The sequence below is a fragment of the Helicoverpa zea genome, chromosome 9, assembly GCF_022581195.2.
Source record: "Helicoverpa zea isolate HzStark_Cry1AcR chromosome 9, ilHelZeax1.1, whole genome shotgun sequence".
NCBI lineage: Eukaryota > Metazoa > Arthropoda > Insecta > Lepidoptera > Noctuidae > Helicoverpa > Helicoverpa zea.
Genome location: NC_061460.1, coordinates 10825932 through 10843454, shown reverse-complemented (window position 1 = coordinate 10843454; position 17523 = coordinate 10825932). Strand labels below are relative to the sequence as shown.

Genomic DNA, 17523 nt, shown 5'->3' with positions numbered 1-17523 from the left:
GGTTGCCCTAAGTCGGGGTTGCCATAGTCGACGGAGCCCCGCCACGCGGGGCTCCTTGGTCCTAGACAAAAAGTGCCCAGATGGTTTTCGTCTTATTTTTAGGTATTCTATACGATAGAAATGAAAAACTAGGCATTTTCAGAATTTTTCATTTTTTATGAAAAATTTTCTAAGTCCCAAAAGCCTTGCACACCCTTTGCTACACTCCAACCCAATTTTCACTGCCTTTGAGCTGACCGATTTGAATTTTAGTTGTAAAATTTTCCATATTGGCGGGAAAGATTTTCCGCTGGCCCGTAACCTAATGCAGATGCGTAATTGGTGGAATAAAAATCCTCCGACGTCAAATGGATACTAAAAGTCTTAAAGTCTTCAAGAGGGTCCAATTATATATTTAATTCTATAAATTCACACATAACAAGCTTTTTACAACAACTGACATTTCATTTTTTTTTACACTTTTTTCTTCTATCAATTTTTGTACCTAAACCAAAGAGGTTGTACATACAATAATAAAAAAAAGTTAATGTCTTTGGTGGAGTACACTGCCAATTTAAGGGTTAACTTAGGATAATCAGGCCCCAGTTGTCTAGGCTCGCAATCATCCCAAACACATGCTTAACCCCTCTGCTCGACAAGGTTTTGACATATGACTTTACCGTTGATTCGGCGGGATATTTTGAATCGCGACATGGAACTCAAAAATTTGTACTAACTTTCAACACATAAATTCTAAGTCCGTAATGCCTGATCAGAAGTATTTTAACTATAACTTTAGAGCTCACTTATTTGACAACAACGTGCGAAGGTCAAATGGGGTCAGTTAATTCAGAAATAGATAATAATTACGGTGTTTCTAAGTCTATCGAAAAGTTAGGCATTTCAAATTTGGTGAAAACTTACCAATAAATAATCGCATCACTTTCTCAAACACAACACAAACGTCATATTTATAACATTTTCAATCCGTTGCAATACATTTCGTGCACTTATTTATGATTCATAACTAAAAAATCAGCACATAAAATACACAATAAAAATGAACAATTTACAAGATCAAAGTCAAGTAGAGTTTGGAACAGAGTACATTTTTTTTTTCAATCAGCGGTGTGCATTCGATACCTAAATCGGATGTTTATTATAAATAATCGAATACCAATTTTATATATATTTTTTAATAGAAACTTATTTCAATTTTATTTCTTAATTTTAAATTATAGGTTCAATTTGTTTTTGTTGTGAAGAAAAAATATTAAAGTTTTATGAAAGTTTTTAGCATAGGTAAAATTTTTATACTGGGTGTCCCATAAGTCCTTTGAATTTTAAATTTCGAATAAAATTCAGATGGCGCGCCGGAATGGCGCGCGGGGTGCGGGGATAGCATCAACGGTCTTTCAGGAAAGTTTTATCGGAGCAGACCGTGGTTTTTGTGTGCGTGAGTCACAACAATGATTCGGCCACCATTGCGCGGCGTAAAGGACATTGGGCGAGATGTTTGAATGTTGGTCTACTCCCCCTCTAGTAATGAGTCATACATCATTTGAAAGGTCTTTTTAAGCGTTACATTTTGTACTTACATACTACTTACCAATTCTTAGTACTTTAGATGTTAGAACATGTTTAAGGTTTTTTATCGATAGTTAGTTTCAAGTCCTTAGATTCCTTCTCTAGTAATTAATTATATATCACTGGAAAGGCCTTTTTAAATCGAACATTTCGTACTTAAATACCTCTAACAAATTGTCAGTACCTAAGAAGCTACAGTAGATTTTAGACATAGTTATTATTTCACTAAACATGGTCCAACTCCCTAAATACTAACAAATGACAATCGCCGCCGTACAAGAAAATACTTTATATAACATAAGCTTTCTATTGATGTATTACTTAATGTTAGAGGAGAGGTAGATCAAAACGCTCATTGTCCTTTGGTGGCCAAAAAAAATTGCTTCATTCCTCTAGGCATCGACTTAATATTTTTGATCCTAATGATCCCGCAGGACTTCTGAGGATCTGAGGCGGATGACGGGGAGTAGCGACCCCGCGCTTCTTTATAGCTTGTCGGTCAAAAATAATCTTTCTTGTTCTACTAGTCAATGCAATTTATTTGATACCCGTATTGACAGATTTGTGAAAAGAAAAATAAGTCAGCGGCGGCCATCTTTCTTCCATCTTGGACCAGCTTTCGATGAACAGCGAGTAGCAGTTCCGACTACCTATTTGCCCTTTCAAACAATAAAATCGTCATAAAATTTTGCGATAACTACACCTAACTACAGCTCTCGTCAAATAGCTTTGCCGCTCAGTTAAAAAGTCGGAAGTAACGAACCGCCATTAAGTTTGGCAGGACTACAGGAATTCTGTACATAAAACACCCGAAAAAATAAATAAGTCTTCAAAATTTGCGGTCTTCAGAAATCCTAAAAACCGAAAAAAAAAATATTCCGGCTACAACGTATTTTCTACCACTGATTTTCTAGCATTTTTTCAAAATAAATAAAGTCATTTTACTTTTCCTAATTTATTTTCAGATTATAGTATACAAAAGTGCAATTTAGTAATATTATAATATCAAATAATATAAAATTATTAAATCGATTCTTTATTTTAACGAATCGGATCATTCGATGCAAAACTTCTATCACCGTCGCCATCTTGTCTATGCGTCTTCAAATTTAAAAAAACAACAAATGTAAACAAACATGGCGAGTTCGATCAGAATTCCCGGTAATTACGATTGGATTTTCAAAAGGTATATTACTAAAGGGATGCTAAATATGAAAGGTTTGAATGCGTCAAAATAGTTTAAATTTATTTAGTTATTTTATTTAGTACTCACAAATACTGTTTGATTGGAAAGAAAATAAATATGAGCGTAAATAATTAGGAAAGTGTATGACTCATTCGCAGACCCCGATTGGGGTCTAAACCGAGCTTACGGTGACATTGATGTTCAGACCCCAATCGGGGTCCGCTACGGTTGACGGTTAAAAAACTGAGTTTCTGATAGTGTGATACTGGTTTTTTTTTTGTAAGTATTTCTGAACGTTGTAAGTTCACGGCATCGAGCTGTCATTCGAAATTTTGACACTAATTGTCAATGTCAATTCTAGAATAATAAGTCAACGTGCATAGCGTGCCCGTTCAGAATCAAAATTTTGAAAGTTTTTCTATATTTTTGTAATAAGACTATCATTTTAGTGTAAAGAATGTCTTCCTCCTTCTTTTTGAAAGGGAAATCCAGGCAAGTTCAAAAACGAAAAGGCGAGAAAGTAAAGAAAAAGGCTTCGAAGAAACCGAACGCGCCTAACCTAGAAAATGGTCAGGAATCTTCAGATAGTGAACTTGATTTACGAAAGTTTTCCGACGCGGAAGAATCAGAAAGCGATCATGAAACTGCTGAGCAGAAGAAGTTGCGGCTAGCTAAGAAGTACCTTGAAGAAATCGAGAAAGAAGAGGCGAAACGAGCGGAGCTCAAAGAGGTCGACGATGCTGTAGAAAACCGTTTAAAGAAAGACTATTTAGAACAGAAAGGTAAATTAAAAATTGAGGTAGCTGAAAAGTACGTAGAACCGAGTGAAGATGAGCTGAGACTCATTCGTGCCAAGGAACACCGTCTAACACTGACATGTGTTTGTATCAGCAGTGATAACAACTTCGCGTTCACTGGCAGCAAATGTGGCTCTGTTATTAAATGGGGAATCAAAGAGAAAAGAAAACTTGGTAGTTTAACTTACAAAACTCATTCCAATTTTATTAAAGGTGATGTAAAATCTCTTGCAATATCCACTGACGGCAAATATTTAGTTTCGTCCGATGACAGTCCATATATTCAAGTGTGGGATCCACAAACACTCAAACATGTACATACATTCAAGGGACACAAAGACGTAGTAACAGGACTGGTGTTTAGAAAGAATACACACGATTTATACTCGGCTAGTAAAGATAGATCTGTGAAAATTTGGTCTTTAGATGAGATGGCATATGTTGAAACATTGTTTGGGCACCAGTCACCCATTACTTCGATTGATGCATTGACCAGGGAGAGAGCACTGACTGCAGGAGGCAGAGATACTACAGTAAGAATATGGAAGATAGCTGAGGAGTCACAGTTGATATACAATGGACCAATCGGGAGTCTTGATGAGGTCAAGCTTTTAGATGAGGAGCATTTTGTGTCAGGCAGTGACAATGGCTCAATATGTGTATGGAGTGTACTAAAAAAGAAGCCTTTGTGCACAGTTCCAGAAGCCCATGGTTCTGAGAATGAAGTACCTCGGTGGATTACTAGTCTGGCAACTTTATTGAATTCTGATGTTTTTGCATCTGGGTCCTATGATCTTAGTATTAGGCTATGGAGAGTCTGTGACCAATATAGGAAAGTTTTACCTATGTTTAGTGTAAATGTGTGTGGTTTTGTAAACTCTATGCAGTTTACAAGTGATGGTAAACAGTTGTATGTTGCGGTTGGCCAGGAACATAAGGCTGGCAGATGGTTCAAGTTAGGAGGTGCCAAAAATGGACTTTTAGTTATTAATTTTAATATTAAGGAGTAATATAATAATGTTGTAATAAACAATTTAATTTACACAAGGTAGTTTATTTATTTATTTATTATGTTAAAACCTTTTACACACCAATTACATTAACATAAAGAAAAAAAGAAAAAGAAAAAAAAAGAACATATTGTTATAAAATAATACAAATTAACTTAATAATTTTAAAGAATAAAATATAAAAAACACAACAAAAGGTAAATATACAATTTAAATTAGACTTTACACAAACTAAACACGTTCACAGAGGCTGAGACAAAAACACATTATTATTTTAAAATCATCAGCGAATAAATCACAGTTCGGTTCAGCTTCCATGAGCACGGGGAACCGATGATGAGGCGCGGGCCACTGTGCGACTTGTAGGTGCGGCAAGTAGACGGTGTTTTCGACCTCGGAGGTACTTATTAGGGACGTAAAGACGAATCAGCTCATTGTGCAGATCAGGGGCATCTGTTATCCCTCTACATATTTTAAGCATGATGCTCAGCTGGTCATAGGCTCTTCTAGTTTGCAACATATTAAATCCTAGATGTCCAACAAGAAATTTGGTTGGATATAAATATGGATAATATCCAGACCGGAATTTATAAAAGAACCGCAAAAATGCCTTTTGGACCTTTTCAAGCATTAGTACATATTTGGCTTCATACGGGTGCCAAACACAAGAGCTCGCTTCTAATTTGCTTCTGACAAGCGTAGAGTATAAGAGCCGCACGACATGCGCGTTTTGAAAATCTCGTGCGTTTCTTAGAACGAACCCCAGTCGCCTGAACGAGTCTTTAACAACGGTAGCAATATGGTCATGGAATGTCAGCTTCCGATCAAACACGACACCCAAGTCTTTCACGGTGGTCGATCTTATTATAACAGTGCCATTTATTGTATATTTGAAGTCTATTGGGTGCCGCATGCGACCGAAAGTCATGACATAGCATTTAGTTGGATTGAATGTCATCTTATTTTTAACTCCCCATTCATTCAGCATCTACATATATCCCTCTGAATGGCTTCACAATCTGATATAGTGCTGACACTAGCGTATAGTTTGAGGTCATCTGCGTAGAGGAGACATTTAACATGTTTCAGAACAGGGGCTCGATTCTCCTAATTTTACTTAAGCTACATACGATTCACGTTCGACTCGATTCGACTGAGATCCAATCCCGACTCGATTACGATTGAAGCGTATGTGGCATTCCGCTATTTTTTCTTTGAAATAAACGATTTTATCCTTTTCTGTCATTCAATAATGTATCATTTTGTCTGCAAATGATTTACGATTGCAAAATGATTGTACAGCAAACTACCGTATAGACCAAAATCACCAAAATAACAGACCAATCGCAAACCAATCAAATGTCAATCGAATACGATTGGTCTTATATTAGTAGCAGAATGCCCGATATGGTTAAAACTGCTATTGCGATCATATTGCGATTCGATTTTTATTCGATTTTGACATTATTAACTTAGGAGAATCGGGCCCCAGAAGGTAGGTCATTAATCATAATGAGAAATAACAATGGTCCAAGGATTGAGCCCTGACTTACGCCAGAACGAGTATAATAGGCACTAGAGATGGGTAACTCAGGAGTGATAGATACAAATGATATGAATCATTCCATTTGAATCAATCACTCTTCATATCTTTACATATCCGAATGTGTCAGTAGTTCAGTATATCTTTCTTTACACCTCACTCACTCGTCGGTCATCGCGTCGGGTACTAACTAATCTGTGGCGTCGGATAGCTTCGTCGCGCGCCATTGGTTGAACGTCAAGCGAGCCGTCTCGCTCGCACCCATACGATTACGAATGTCGTTACTTTGACCACAATAAGTTGACACCCAATAATAAGTTGTTAACTCTATTGCTCACGCATAAGGCTTATAATTGTTTGTCCTTAGTGAATATTTCGGTATTATAATCTTGTCAAATGTATGAAAACTTACCGCCTACCGAACAAACATGTTTTGACTCGAAATACACATTTTGAACTAAAATTTAATTTTCACGTAAATAATTTCGTAGGTAGACAGTCCTAAGCCTGTGTAAAGTATGAAAGGAAATCAGAAGGCTATTTCTATTTTTATTTTCTAATACTTACTAAACTAATGCTTATACTCAATACTAGATTGCGATTGACTATTCATTGAACTAATTAACATAAAAGAAGTAGGTTGTACCTACAGTCATAAGAATAGTATTTTTTTTAATTAGAAAAAAGTTGTTCAATCGCAACCGCTCAATATATCAGAAAGATGCAAACAACAACCAACCTATCACTATATCTGAATGATCTATTTGAATGAGTGAGCCGCACACGAGTTGCGAGTTAAAAACGAGCTACTGAGTTATACTGAACTACTGATATAAAGATATGAAAGAGTGATTCATATCCCAGTGATTGAAAGATGCATATCTATCTTTTCTTTTCAATGACACATTTTGCCCATGTCTAATAGGCACACGAGTCATACATCCCCAACCGAACAAATTGCTGGCGATCACGAAGGTAGTCGGCCAGGTGCCCGATTCTCCTAATTTTACTTAAGCAACATACGATTCACATTCGACTGCGATCCAATCCCGACTCGATTACGATTGAAGCGTATGTAATAAAAGACCAATCGTATTCGATTGACATTTGATTGGTGTGCGATTGGTCTGCTATTTCGGTGATTTTGGTCTATACGGTAGTTTGCTGTACAATCATTTTGCAATCGTAAATCATTTGCAGACAAAATGATTCATTATTGAATAACAGAAAAGGATAAAAACGTTTATTTCAAAGAAAAAATAGCGGAATGCCACATACGCTTCAATCGTAATCGAGTCGTGATTGGATCTCAGTCGAATCGAGTCGAACGTGAATCGTATATTGCTTAAGTAAAATTAGGAGAATCGGGCCCCAGGATATCATTATTAACCCGGTCAAAAGCTTTTTGGAAATCGAAATACAGCACATCTACCTGCTTTCTCTCGCCTAACTGTACAGAGATAAATTCAGTAAGGGTTAGTAGGTTTGTCTCCACGGATCTCTTACGTCTAAAACCATGCTGGGCATTACTGAGATATTTTTCTACTTGAGAGTAAATTAACTTATGAAGGACATTTTCAAATATTTTAGCTGGTGAAGATAATATAGCAATGGGGCGATATTCCTCTACAGACAGTTTGTTAGAAGTTTTAGGTATAGGTGTTACACGAGAGACTTTCCACTGTAGAGGATACAGTCCGCTATTTAAGGATAAGTTGAATATGTGACACAAAGGTGAGACGAATGAGTGTTTCAAATACTTGAGAAGCTGGGCTGGTAGTATTTGTATATTTTATTATAAGAACTGTGTTCTGTTTTATAGAACCATAACCCAAATATTTTTCTGTCACTTAAAACCCAATTTGCTCCTTACAATGGATTACAGATTACTGGTATTTATTGTTGGGCCCTCAGTTCAGATATTGGCACCTATAGGTACTCCATTTGAGTAGCCACCTAACAAAAATCTTGATAGTACCTTCTTAATGTTTTACATCTTTTTAAATTCATTTATATAAGGAATTCTTATGAATCTCTCTATAAATAAAAAAAAACAAGGTATTTTCCATAAATTCAAAAGGCAAACTTCAGCGTTCTACTTTGTACTTAACAATTTTTTTCATGACATATTTTTCTGAAATTTTTTGAAATTCTTATCAAGTTTTTTTTTACATGGGATGAGGGTAGGAGGAAATAGGACAGATAACACATCACATAGGAAGTGATGAAGGGTGGTCGTTTTTGGGGCTGTCTCATGTAAATGTTCGAAAAGTGAATATTTACATTAATTTAAAAAATAGTAAAATTATTTACAATATTGAATTTCATGAAATTAAACATTGAATTGACATGTTTGACCAATTTGATCCATTTTTAAAATTGGACCAGTCGCTTCCATGGAGTAAACTTGTCTTTCTTATAGTTGTGTTAAGGTGGTTGTTTAAAGAAAATACAAAATATTTCCTTAAATTAGTTTATTTCCGACAAAACCTACTTAAATCCTGTGCACGGCGTCTTCATCTTTGACGATCTTCAGTAATCTTCATGTAATGAAAGGTACAAACAATCAATCCTTTGTATCTGTTACCGAGAGATCCTAGTGCTAAATAAAAAGAAAAAAGTTAACCGCATCATGTACTTAGATCGCTCGTTAACCGGAGAGGCAGGGAGGGCGTTCCATTTTACCAATAAACCTAGCCGCATGCGAATCTGCAAATCAGCACAGGATACTGCCACAGCAAACAGGCCAGCGTGCTGCACCGGCCTGCCAAACAAACGAGTATATTAGTTCGCAGTCTGCTGGTCTGTCGGCCGCCACCTACGACGCGCACTTGTTCTAATTTGGTGGTTGTTCGTGACGCAGTTACATTGATACCCCTGATACAAGAGGCGACAAATCGAAGAACTTTCGAGTTGGCACTTTGATAAATTGAATGAGTGAAATTAGTTTAGTAATGTGCGCGAATCGTCCTACGTGCCGTGTTTTAAAACTACAATCATATACATTTTGGTGTTACGTACAAGTCGTCAAGTACCTACTTTATGCGTGACTCGTCAATAAATATAAAAGTTTACTCATAACTTATGTACGGCAACAACAGCAATTCAGCAGTTGTCAGCAAACAGCAAACCCCCCCTCCCCGCATACAGCCTCGCTCCCCGCGTACTCCACGCCCTGAGCATACCAACATTTCAATTAATATTACAGGATCAGTTTTATCTAAAATATTTGCAACAAATGCTGTACTTAAAGTAAAACTCGTAAGTAATAGGCCGCATGCTCTACTTTGTTGATTATATTGTAGTCTACTAATAAAGCAACCTAAACCTTTCACTCTCTAATGTAGGCTTCACTTTTAAATACAAATTGAGTGCACTCATGTTTTCAATTATCAAGCCTAACAAAAAACTGATGACTAAAAGGTTTTGGCATAAGCAAAGGCCTACTACTTAAGATAATACATATTGACAATGTTAAACATAAAAGTACAAAACTAAGGACTCCAGGCATCACATTCTTATGAGTTATTTACCAAGAATTATGAATGATGATGTCCCACATTAATGCCCAATTTAGCCCAATAATCACTTGTGGAGTGGTAGGTACACATGATCTTCCAGTTATTTTGTTATATTAAACCTGAAATAATATCTTAGACCACAGTGGTCTTACACCTAGTGCTGATTAATTACATACATTTTAATCTAGTACAATATGAATATGAAGACTCAAATACAAGTGACTGACTACTCTTAACAAATTCCCTAACTCAGTAAAAAATATAAAACTAAAAGTATTTCAACACATGAAATAAACTCAATTCAGTTTATTGTATTCAGTAATCCATATTATAAGATATGTTTGAGAATTTCATGAAAGTTCTATACAAAGAAAAAATTAAGTGTGAAAGTCTGTAGAGATACAATTCTTACATTATGCAGTTAGCCTATGTTAAAGTTAAGGGAACTTAAAATATAATTTGTTACGTTGCATGTTTTGCCACTATGTTGATCATAGTTAGGTCTGTGGATGGCTTATGAGTTACTGATGAGTTTAGTACCTTGGCTGAAGGCTGCTCAGAGAGACATGTAGTACAGCACTTCAGCTCACAGCTGGTACTCTCTACCTGTTGGGATACAAAATGTTTGTTTTATTATCATCTCCAAAAAAATATTGGAATTTAAACTAATTTTAATCCAGGATATAAAGATGTAGTTAAAATTGTCAAGTAAGCATAGTGAATGCTAAACTATTGAGATGGCTATAAATTTTGTACAGAAAGTTTTAAAAATAGATAGTTTGTCAACTTACTCAGCAGTTCAATGCCTGGAGCGAGATCGTGAGCGGGAGCGGCTGCGAGACCGCCCTCGCGAGCTCTTCGAGTCGGAACGACTGCGAGAGCGAGAGCGGCTACGGCTGTACGAGCGCGATCGCCTTCGGGAACGGGAACGAGACCTGGATCGACGACGTGAACGAGACCGTGAACGCGAGTTGCTAAAAGAATAACCATCACACAAAACATATGAATATATCCTCGGCCAAAGTTTCAAGCACCCCTCCCAATGCGATAAACACAGCTGGAGACGTTGGAGTTACACAATTGCGACATGTACCACCTCCGTCTGTGCGAGCTGAACAACATAAACAGCATATTAATTTAACTAGCTGACCACAACATAACAAAAATTAGAATAAGAATGAATATAGATTAAGAAACATAATTAAAAATGTTAGTAGAATTGTGGTCAGTTCAGATATTATACTGTGGGAATATATATATTTTATAACAGTTTGGATATTTGTGCATCAATACACCCAATTTAGATAAAATTTGTAGCACACTGTACAAGTCATGTACTGTAAATATCAGTGAAAGTTTAGTAAACATAACTAGAAAGTAAAGAAATTGAAAGCAAATACTAGTGGTCAGCTAGTGCTGCGGAAGGCATTGTGACTTGAAAATTAATGTTTCTATATTACCTGCGACGACGGTCGTAACGGCTTCTGTATGGTGACGATGGCCGCCCATAACGAGCCATCTGTACACGGAGCTCCCTGCCATCTAGCATGCGTCCATCCAGAGAGTCCAGGGCTTCCTCCGCGTCGCGGCGGTCGTAGAACCTTGAATAGAGATAATGATAGTGTCAGATGCTGATTGAATACAACTTGCTTCTATTGCATCATCCATAAAATGTGTACTTTACATTTGTATGGTTGGAGCGGAAAAAAGTAGGTAAGGGCAGAGCTTCGGGCAGGTGGTATTTTACCGGTAACGGCTTATGACGTCATAAGGACGATTTAGTAAAGTAATTACCTGACGAAAGCAAATCCTCTGCTTTCTCTAGTGTAGCGATCCCTGGGTATGTAAATATCACCAACTTCACCACATCTTTCGAACACACGACGCAGATCTTCAGGCGTTGTACGGTAAGTAAGATTGTCCACTTTCAACGACACCATGCCGTCTATACGCGGCGGCGGCCTTCCGTAACTCATCTTGGTTTATATTTTACTGCACTGTATTCAATAATTTACAAGTTTCACTATTTGGTCACAACAACTAACAAGAAGCTAAAATGGCGGCACCAAATTTCTCTGGCGACCGCGGCGTGCAAGCGTACAATAAAATATGGCTGCCGTTCGTGCCGGATGGAAAGATTTTTTTCAATACAAGCGGAAGTGTATTTCAGTGTTGTCAATTAAAAAAATATAAACATGATTTTTTTTGAAGAAATTAAAGCTAGAGAAATAGTTTAGCTGTCGAACGTTTTCATTTTATTTATTTAAAATTACTTTAAATAACATATTAACGAAATTTATAGGAAATTGGATAATAAGTTTAGAAATTACTTCTTATAATTTGCTGAATTGTTTATTTATTGGTTGCTATGGTGTTATTAACTATGTCAAGAAATCTATTGTCTAGTATTAAATTAGCTTCAAAAAATTTGATTCCGATAATTTCTACATTTTTCCAACCCGTGTACAGTTAACCACAAATCAAGTTTACCAAGAAAATGTCTGGGATAAAACAAATTAGAAATAAAGGTCTACTGCCTGATTTGAGGAAAGAGGGTGTACTTACCAAAGACGTACTGCTTTCTACCCAAGATAAACATGTTGGCCCAGCTGGATCTAGACTTTTTTCGCACCATACACTTGCAAGTATAAGGCGGCTAAGTTTTTACCATCCATTTTTGTAAGTTTATTGAATAAATCTTTTTATCCTCAATCTCCCAGTTGAGGGTTGACACGTATACCTACGATCTTCAGTGGCTTACTACCTTATTCGCACTGGATGTAATTTTGCATGTACATTGTACTGTTATACATTACTATTTATTTACTACACAGTAGTACTCAGTTGCATAAGGTTAGACTGGAAGCCGATCCCAACATAGTTGATGACAACTAGAGATGATGACATATTATATTAGATAGAAAGCGCTCTTTTAAGGGGAGAATCTTAACTTTATGTGGACTTCAAAACACGTGGAAACCGATTCATGCAAATTAAAAATAATAGATTTAAGATATAGGCTATAAGAAAACTTGATTGTAATAATAATAAAAATTGAGCATGTCTTCACGACATAGTAGTGTAAATATCTGTTACTGGTTGTAAATAAAAGATTGTTGGTGTAAAGGCCTTCATTAATCCTTTCAGCTTGCCGAAGGATAGTCTGGATTTTATGTTGGCTACCACATACAATCACTCAACAGAAAGGTTCCCGGATCAGGAGGACCTGTATCTACAGCCAGAGACGATTGGCTGTGACACTTGGCGGCGACTTCGGAATACTTACGACAAACATCCTCCTGTCGTTATACCTTTGGTAATATTTGATATTCTCATGGTCTTGATGGTAGACATTCATATTTTCAATCTTACAAAAGAAAGCGTCATTCACTTGGTACTTTAGAATACTCCCTGCTGTCCCATTATGCAAACTGACCATTTGTCTTAATCGCCTTAGTAGTCAAGGACTAAAAATAAGAGGTTTCGGCTGCAATGTTGAACGCGGGATATTCTTTATTCCATGTAGAGATAGCATCTACACTATTCGTCGTAATATTGTCTCTCGGTTTTAGGGCCACCCAATGAAGCGGGGTGGAATAAAGGAGCACCGATCTCCATTCAGCGTGAAACTCATGAACTCTGGTGTCCATTCGTCGCAAACCAACCCGGGATACAGCCGACAGCCCGCTGGTGGCGCCATCTTCTTCTACTAGTTGCACTTATTTCTGTTTATTAGCTATCTACCTTTTCTATGAGTAGTTAGTACTATATCTCTGTGTGTTTACTAATATCACACATTGGTTTCATCTCCGTAAAATGCTGGACATATTTACCACCTAGGTATAAAACGTAGTTTGAAAAAGTATCGTACTTAGTGTCAAAAACAATGCATGGTTTAAACTTAGCACTACAGAGAGCACTTTTTTAAGACCACGTTTTATAAAAATGGGTCGCAATGGCGTCAGGGGACGCGTAACGAATGTGTCGGTAGGGTAGTATACACCCAGAGGCAAAAAGTAGAACTAGTGTAGCTAGCTGTAGAACCTAAATCTAAAACTTATGTAATTAAATTAAGATAATCATGTTCGGTCTTATTGGACCGGTTCAGGTAGTATGCCTATGTTTACTTTATAATTATTTATTAACAAGTACACATTGTACTTATTTCGTTCGAAAATAAGATTCAATGGTTTTCTAGAGAACTATCTGTTATTTTTTGTAATGTTACTAATCTAATGTAATTTTAAAATTTTTAATTATATTGCAGCTGTCTCCTTTTTGTTTTCGTTGACAATAATATGTGTTTCGTTTGTTTTCGTCTGTTGTTAATATATTTTGGTCTTCAAGTTAAAATATACGTATTAGTTTTTTTAATTGCTGTTTTATTTTCCATTTTATTTTTTTATGCGCGTGCACCTGCTAGAGAAAATACTCATACACGAGGTTTGAAAAGTTTAAAGAAAGGAAGATGAAAGGTGTAGGGAGAGATTTATTTTTTTAACGATTTCGTCCGGTCCTAATCAACTTCAACAGTAGGAACTCAGCGCACGTGTCATTAAGAAGTTCATAATACCAGGAACCTACCACCTACCTGGGCCGCGATTCTCCTAATTTTACTTAAGCGTCATACGATTCACGTTCGACTCGATTCGACTGAGATCCGATCCCGACTCGATTACGATTGAAGCGTATGTGGCATTCCGCTATTTTTTCTTTGAAATAAACGTTTTTATCCTTTTCTGTCATTCAATAATGAATCATTTTGTCTGCAAATGATTTACGATTGCAAAATGATTGTACAGCAAACTACGGTATGGACCAAAATCACCAAAATAGCAGACCAATCGCACACCAATCAAATGTCAATCGAATGCGATTGGTCTTTTATTAGTAGCAGAATGCCCGATATGGTTAAAACTGCTATTGCGATTCGATTTCTACTCGATTTTGACATTATTAACTTAGGAGAATCGGGCCCCTGTTTCTAAGCTACCAGTATCCCGATGTTATTGAACTTTGTGAGTGTATAGTGTGTACCTTTAAAGCGATTTCCAGGAAGATGGTGCTCTTTTTAAATAGCCTCATTGCGATAACTTTACACAAAGGGAAGTTTCCTTTAAGTACAAGTCATTGTCTCACTTGTATACCCTTTTAAGAGTACTCAGCAATTCAGGTAATAAATAGCTAAATTCCACTTAGTAAACAATAAGGAGTTCTTAATATCACCACGCTACCTATAGGTAACGAAGTTCTAGACTAGGCCCATAACGGTATGCCTATCAGTAACTCAATATACGCACTGCTGGATGTGGTGCAAAAAAAAAAAAATCAAGCCACATTCGCATGGCATCGCACGAGCACCCCAAAAAACGGTACGTTCAAAAAACAGAACTCGGGCACTCTAGAGGGCTACAATAACGAGGCCTGTAGTGGTCCCGTAGGTAACACCACGAATACCGATTTTCAAGTTGAGGAAAGCAGCACATATTTACTAACACATGAAAAGTCTGAGTCATTGCCGATCTATCTACTATCCTATAACGTACCTACGCCAAAATTCTTGATATCTATGCCCCAAATAGGCCAACATAAATATTAACAAATTACAAAAGAGCTTTTATCGTCACGGTAGGTACTGGCAGCAGATCTTTTTAAAATACTTTTCATAAGGCTGGTATGTCATATAAAATTAAACAAGATTTGGTAACTTCTGGCCTGGCAGAAAAAGCATTGAAAACACAATTTACGATACACCTAATTTCTTGAAAATTGAAGAAAAAATTTGCTTTAACTATGTAAATCATATATTTAGCGCGTCAGTTAGTCAAAACACAATCAAATAATATTTGCCTCGAATCGTGATATGGAGTTTTTGGATTCGCTGGGTAAGTCAGAACATTTTTATTTTTATTGTTATACACGCATATTTGGATCTCATACAATTTTATTCCTTTGTAGATCTAGACACGATCGATAAGAAGTCGCACCGGGTGCGGTCTTGGTATCTGTACGAGCAATATAAATCTCTCGAAAGAAGTCAGTTGGATGCCGCGCAGAAACTGAAAGATCGCTCCTACCAGGAGAGAATTCTGCGCCAGGAATTGTCGGAAAGACGAGCCAGACGCAAACTATACGATCAATTCGGACTTTGTCATAGCGAGTCCAGATTAAAGAAAGAGAGGAGCGACAGCACCAGGAGTTCAGTGAGTGCCAGTAACGACGACTTCTTCGAGAGTTTCTGCGTCTTGCAAGACGACGAACGTGTTACCCAAATTACGGGAACAGAGTTTTCTGAAGATTCCTTCAGTCAAGACGGCTTGTCGGCTAGTAAATGCTGCATAAACGATTTCAAAACTGAAGAGCACAAGGATGACTGCAGCTATACTGAGAGCGTAAATAGCGTAGTAGAGAATTTAAAACCTTTTAACGACGAGTTTTTACCAACAAAAGAGAACATGGAGCTTTCGCAGAACTCTATAGTAGAAGATATAAATATGCAACTTGACTCGGTCAAAGAGGATATTATATGTTTAGAAAACTTAGCAAAAATTGAAGACGTCGATAAAATATCTGAAGACGAAAGTTTGAACACCGTTGATGAATGCGAGTCGAAGCCTGATACGGTTAGCGAAAAAACTGTTCAGGAATATAATAATAACGTAATCGCAATATGGTCCCGGCTAGTCTCGTTCGCATATCAAGTTGTACAATTAAACCATGGTGATTGTTTAAACGATTAAATGTGGATTAGCTGAGCCGCAGATTTGGACTTAACACTGGCAATGTTTGTTTGCAGGCAACTGCTACTGTGACTACAGCTCGCAGTTCCTGACGGCGGTGCTGGCGTGTGATGTGTTGCGAAGGGGCGTCAACAGAATGTGTGAGTAATTATCGTTCTAATTGCTAGTAAAGGGGAATCGGTTCAGTTCATTATCTTTTTCAGTTTGTGGATCGTATGTGTGATCTTTGTGCACCTGCAAATATACTTTAATGATATGTATTTTGTTGCCAGAATTGAAAAAAAGCATCCTTCGTTTATATTAATTAGTAGAAGTTTTAATTTTAGGTAATATTTTGCAGCCTTACGTCTCACCAATAAAGTTTGCTACTGACGATTCGGACGTGTCCAACCCGCTTTTTAATTTAAATATTAAACGGAAAAAATTAGTACAATCAAGAAAATGCAGGAAAATATGTGATAAGGTAATTATTCTTTTTAACAATAATCTTACAGGTTAAAAATATTTAAGTAATGATTAATACAGCTTATTAGTACACACTTTAATATAATTTATACAATAATTTTTAGCCATTATCAAGCAAGAAAGCAAAAACATGGTCCAAAACAAGACGGTCAAATCGAAAATACTCAGAAAACTGTTGGCAACCGCTTAGTAAGAATTCGATTGGTCGGACCGATACCTATCCGAGGACTCGGCACGCGAGCGAACCATGGCGCAGTGCTGCCAAGTTTTACACTTCCAGAGACGAATACAGCCTCCCTTCTTCCGCAAGTAGCAGTATATGGCCAGACATTTGGCAAGAACGAGTTCCTAAACTCTCGAGAAAACGCTATTGTTGTTACCACAACAAGGCCTTGAATCCGATGTTGAAAATAGCTCATTATATAGATAGAATATTAAAGGACATTGACGACTCTAAGCATGATATGTGAAATTTTTGTTACACATTAAAATAATAATTACAATCCCTGTTTTTCTTTGAAAATAATTGTAACGACATCAGTGAGAATCTATACGAGCTATTCCTAGATATAATTGCCGCAGATGAACGCAGACTTGTGCACCTGTAGCTAAAATTGTAGGGTGATATAATACTTCAGATCTGGCAACACCTCCAGCATGCGTAGCCACACCCCCAAGCTTCAAACAAGAGCTCT

General features: G+C 36.9%; 4 protein-coding genes across 7 annotated transcripts; 3 read left to right on the top strand and 1 right to left on the bottom strand.

Moving 5' to 3' along the window:
* The first annotated feature begins 3151 nt into the window (after nucleotides 1–3151).
* Nucleotides 3152–4596, top strand: LOC124633377 (U3 small nucleolar RNA-interacting protein 2). The gene has a single exon (XM_047168567.1). The coding sequence runs from the start codon at nucleotides 3210–3212 to the stop codon at nucleotides 4557–4559; it is 1350 nt and encodes a 449-aa protein (XP_047024523.1). The 5' UTR covers nucleotides 3152–3209; the 3' UTR covers nucleotides 4560–4596.
* Nucleotides 4597–8561: 3965 nt separating this feature from the next.
* LOC124633043 (serine/arginine-rich splicing factor 2) lies at nucleotides 8562–11752 on the bottom strand. 3 transcript variants are annotated; one of them, XR_006984699.1, is made up of 5 exons: nucleotides 11418–11751; nucleotides 11084–11224; nucleotides 10415–10597; nucleotides 10164–10229; nucleotides 8562–9277 (listed from the first exon to the last, which is right to left on the bottom strand). XR_006984699.1 is itself a non-coding variant. In XM_047168134.1 (4 exons), the coding sequence occupies exons 1-3, from the start codon at nucleotides 11597–11599 to the stop codon at nucleotides 10423–10425; spliced, it is 459 nt and encodes a 152-aa protein (XP_047024090.1). In that variant the 5' UTR covers nucleotides 11600–11752; the 3' UTR covers nucleotides 8562–10229; nucleotides 10415–10422. The 3 variants fall into 3 exon arrangements, 2 of the variants coding, with proteins under 2 accessions (XP_047024090.1, XP_047024089.1); XM_047168134.1 differs by having other exon boundaries at nucleotides 8562–10229; nucleotides 10415–10558; nucleotides 11418–11752; XM_047168133.1 differs by having other exon boundaries at nucleotides 8562–10229; nucleotides 11418–11750.
* Nucleotides 11753–11930: 178 nt separating this feature from the next.
* LOC124633044 (protein CFAP276) lies at nucleotides 11931–13997 on the top strand. Its single transcript, XM_047168135.1, has 3 exons — nucleotides 11931–12302; nucleotides 12771–12939; nucleotides 13196–13997. Exons 1-3 carry the CDS (start codon nucleotides 12121–12123, stop codon nucleotides 13334–13336), a joined length of 492 nt encoding a protein of 163 aa, XP_047024091.1. The 5' UTR covers nucleotides 11931–12120; the 3' UTR covers nucleotides 13337–13997.
* Nucleotides 13998–14546: 549 nt separating this feature from the next.
* On the top strand, nucleotides 14547–17442 carry LOC124632990. 2 transcript variants are annotated; one of them, XR_006984694.1, is made up of 5 exons: nucleotides 14547–15508; nucleotides 15582–16343; nucleotides 16420–16503; nucleotides 16704–16826; nucleotides 16933–17048. XR_006984694.1 is itself a non-coding variant. In XM_047168052.1 (5 exons), exons 1-5 carry the CDS (start codon nucleotides 15487–15489, stop codon nucleotides 17296–17298), a joined length of 1371 nt encoding a protein of 456 aa, XP_047024008.1. In that variant the 5' UTR covers nucleotides 14547–15486; the 3' UTR covers nucleotides 17299–17442. The 2 variants fall into 2 exon arrangements, 1 of the variants encoding a protein (XP_047024008.1); XM_047168052.1 differs by having other exon boundaries at nucleotides 16690–16826; nucleotides 16933–17442.
* The last annotated feature ends 81 nt before the right edge of the window (nucleotides 17443–17523 follow it).

Excerpts from the sequence above, each read along its gene's own strand:
- LOC124633377 (XM_047168567.1), top strand. The coding sequence starts at position 3,210 with ATGTCTTCCTCCTTCTTTTTGAAAGGGAAATCCAGGCAAGTTCAAAAA.
- LOC124633043 (XM_047168133.1), bottom strand. The coding sequence starts at position 11,599 with ATGAGTTACGGAAGGCCGCCGCCGCGTATAGACGGCATGGTGTCGTTG. Across the intron at positions 11,225-11,417 it reads AGAGGATTTGCTTTCGTCAG|GTTCTACGACCGCCGCGACG; the intron begins GTAATTACTTTA and ends TCTCTATTCAAG. Across the intron at positions 10,598-11,083 it reads CGTTACGACCGTCGTCGCAG|CAACTCGCGTTCACGGTCTC; the intron begins GTAATATAGAAA and ends TTATTCTTTTAG.
- LOC124633044 (XM_047168135.1), top strand. The coding sequence starts at position 12,121 with ATGTCTGGGATAAAACAAATTAGAAATAAAGGTCTACTGCCTGATTTG. Across the intron at positions 12,303-12,770 it reads AGTTTTTACCATCCATTTTT|CTTGCCGAAGGATAGTCTGG; the intron begins GTAAGTTTATTG and ends TAATCCTTTCAG. Across the intron at positions 12,940-13,195 it reads CTCCTGTCGTTATACCTTTG|GGCCACCCAATGAAGCGGGG; the intron begins GTAATATTTGAT and ends TCTCGGTTTTAG.
- LOC124632990 (XM_047168052.1), top strand. The coding sequence starts at position 15,487 with ATGGAGTTTTTGGATTCGCTGG. Across the intron at positions 16,504-16,689 it reads AAGGGGCGTCAACAGAATGT|GTAATATTTTGCAGCCTTAC; the intron begins GTGAGTAATTAT and ends TTTTAATTTTAG. Across the intron at positions 16,827-16,932 it reads GCAGGAAAATATGTGATAAG|CCATTATCAAGCAAGAAAGC; the intron begins GTAATTATTCTT and ends AATAATTTTTAG.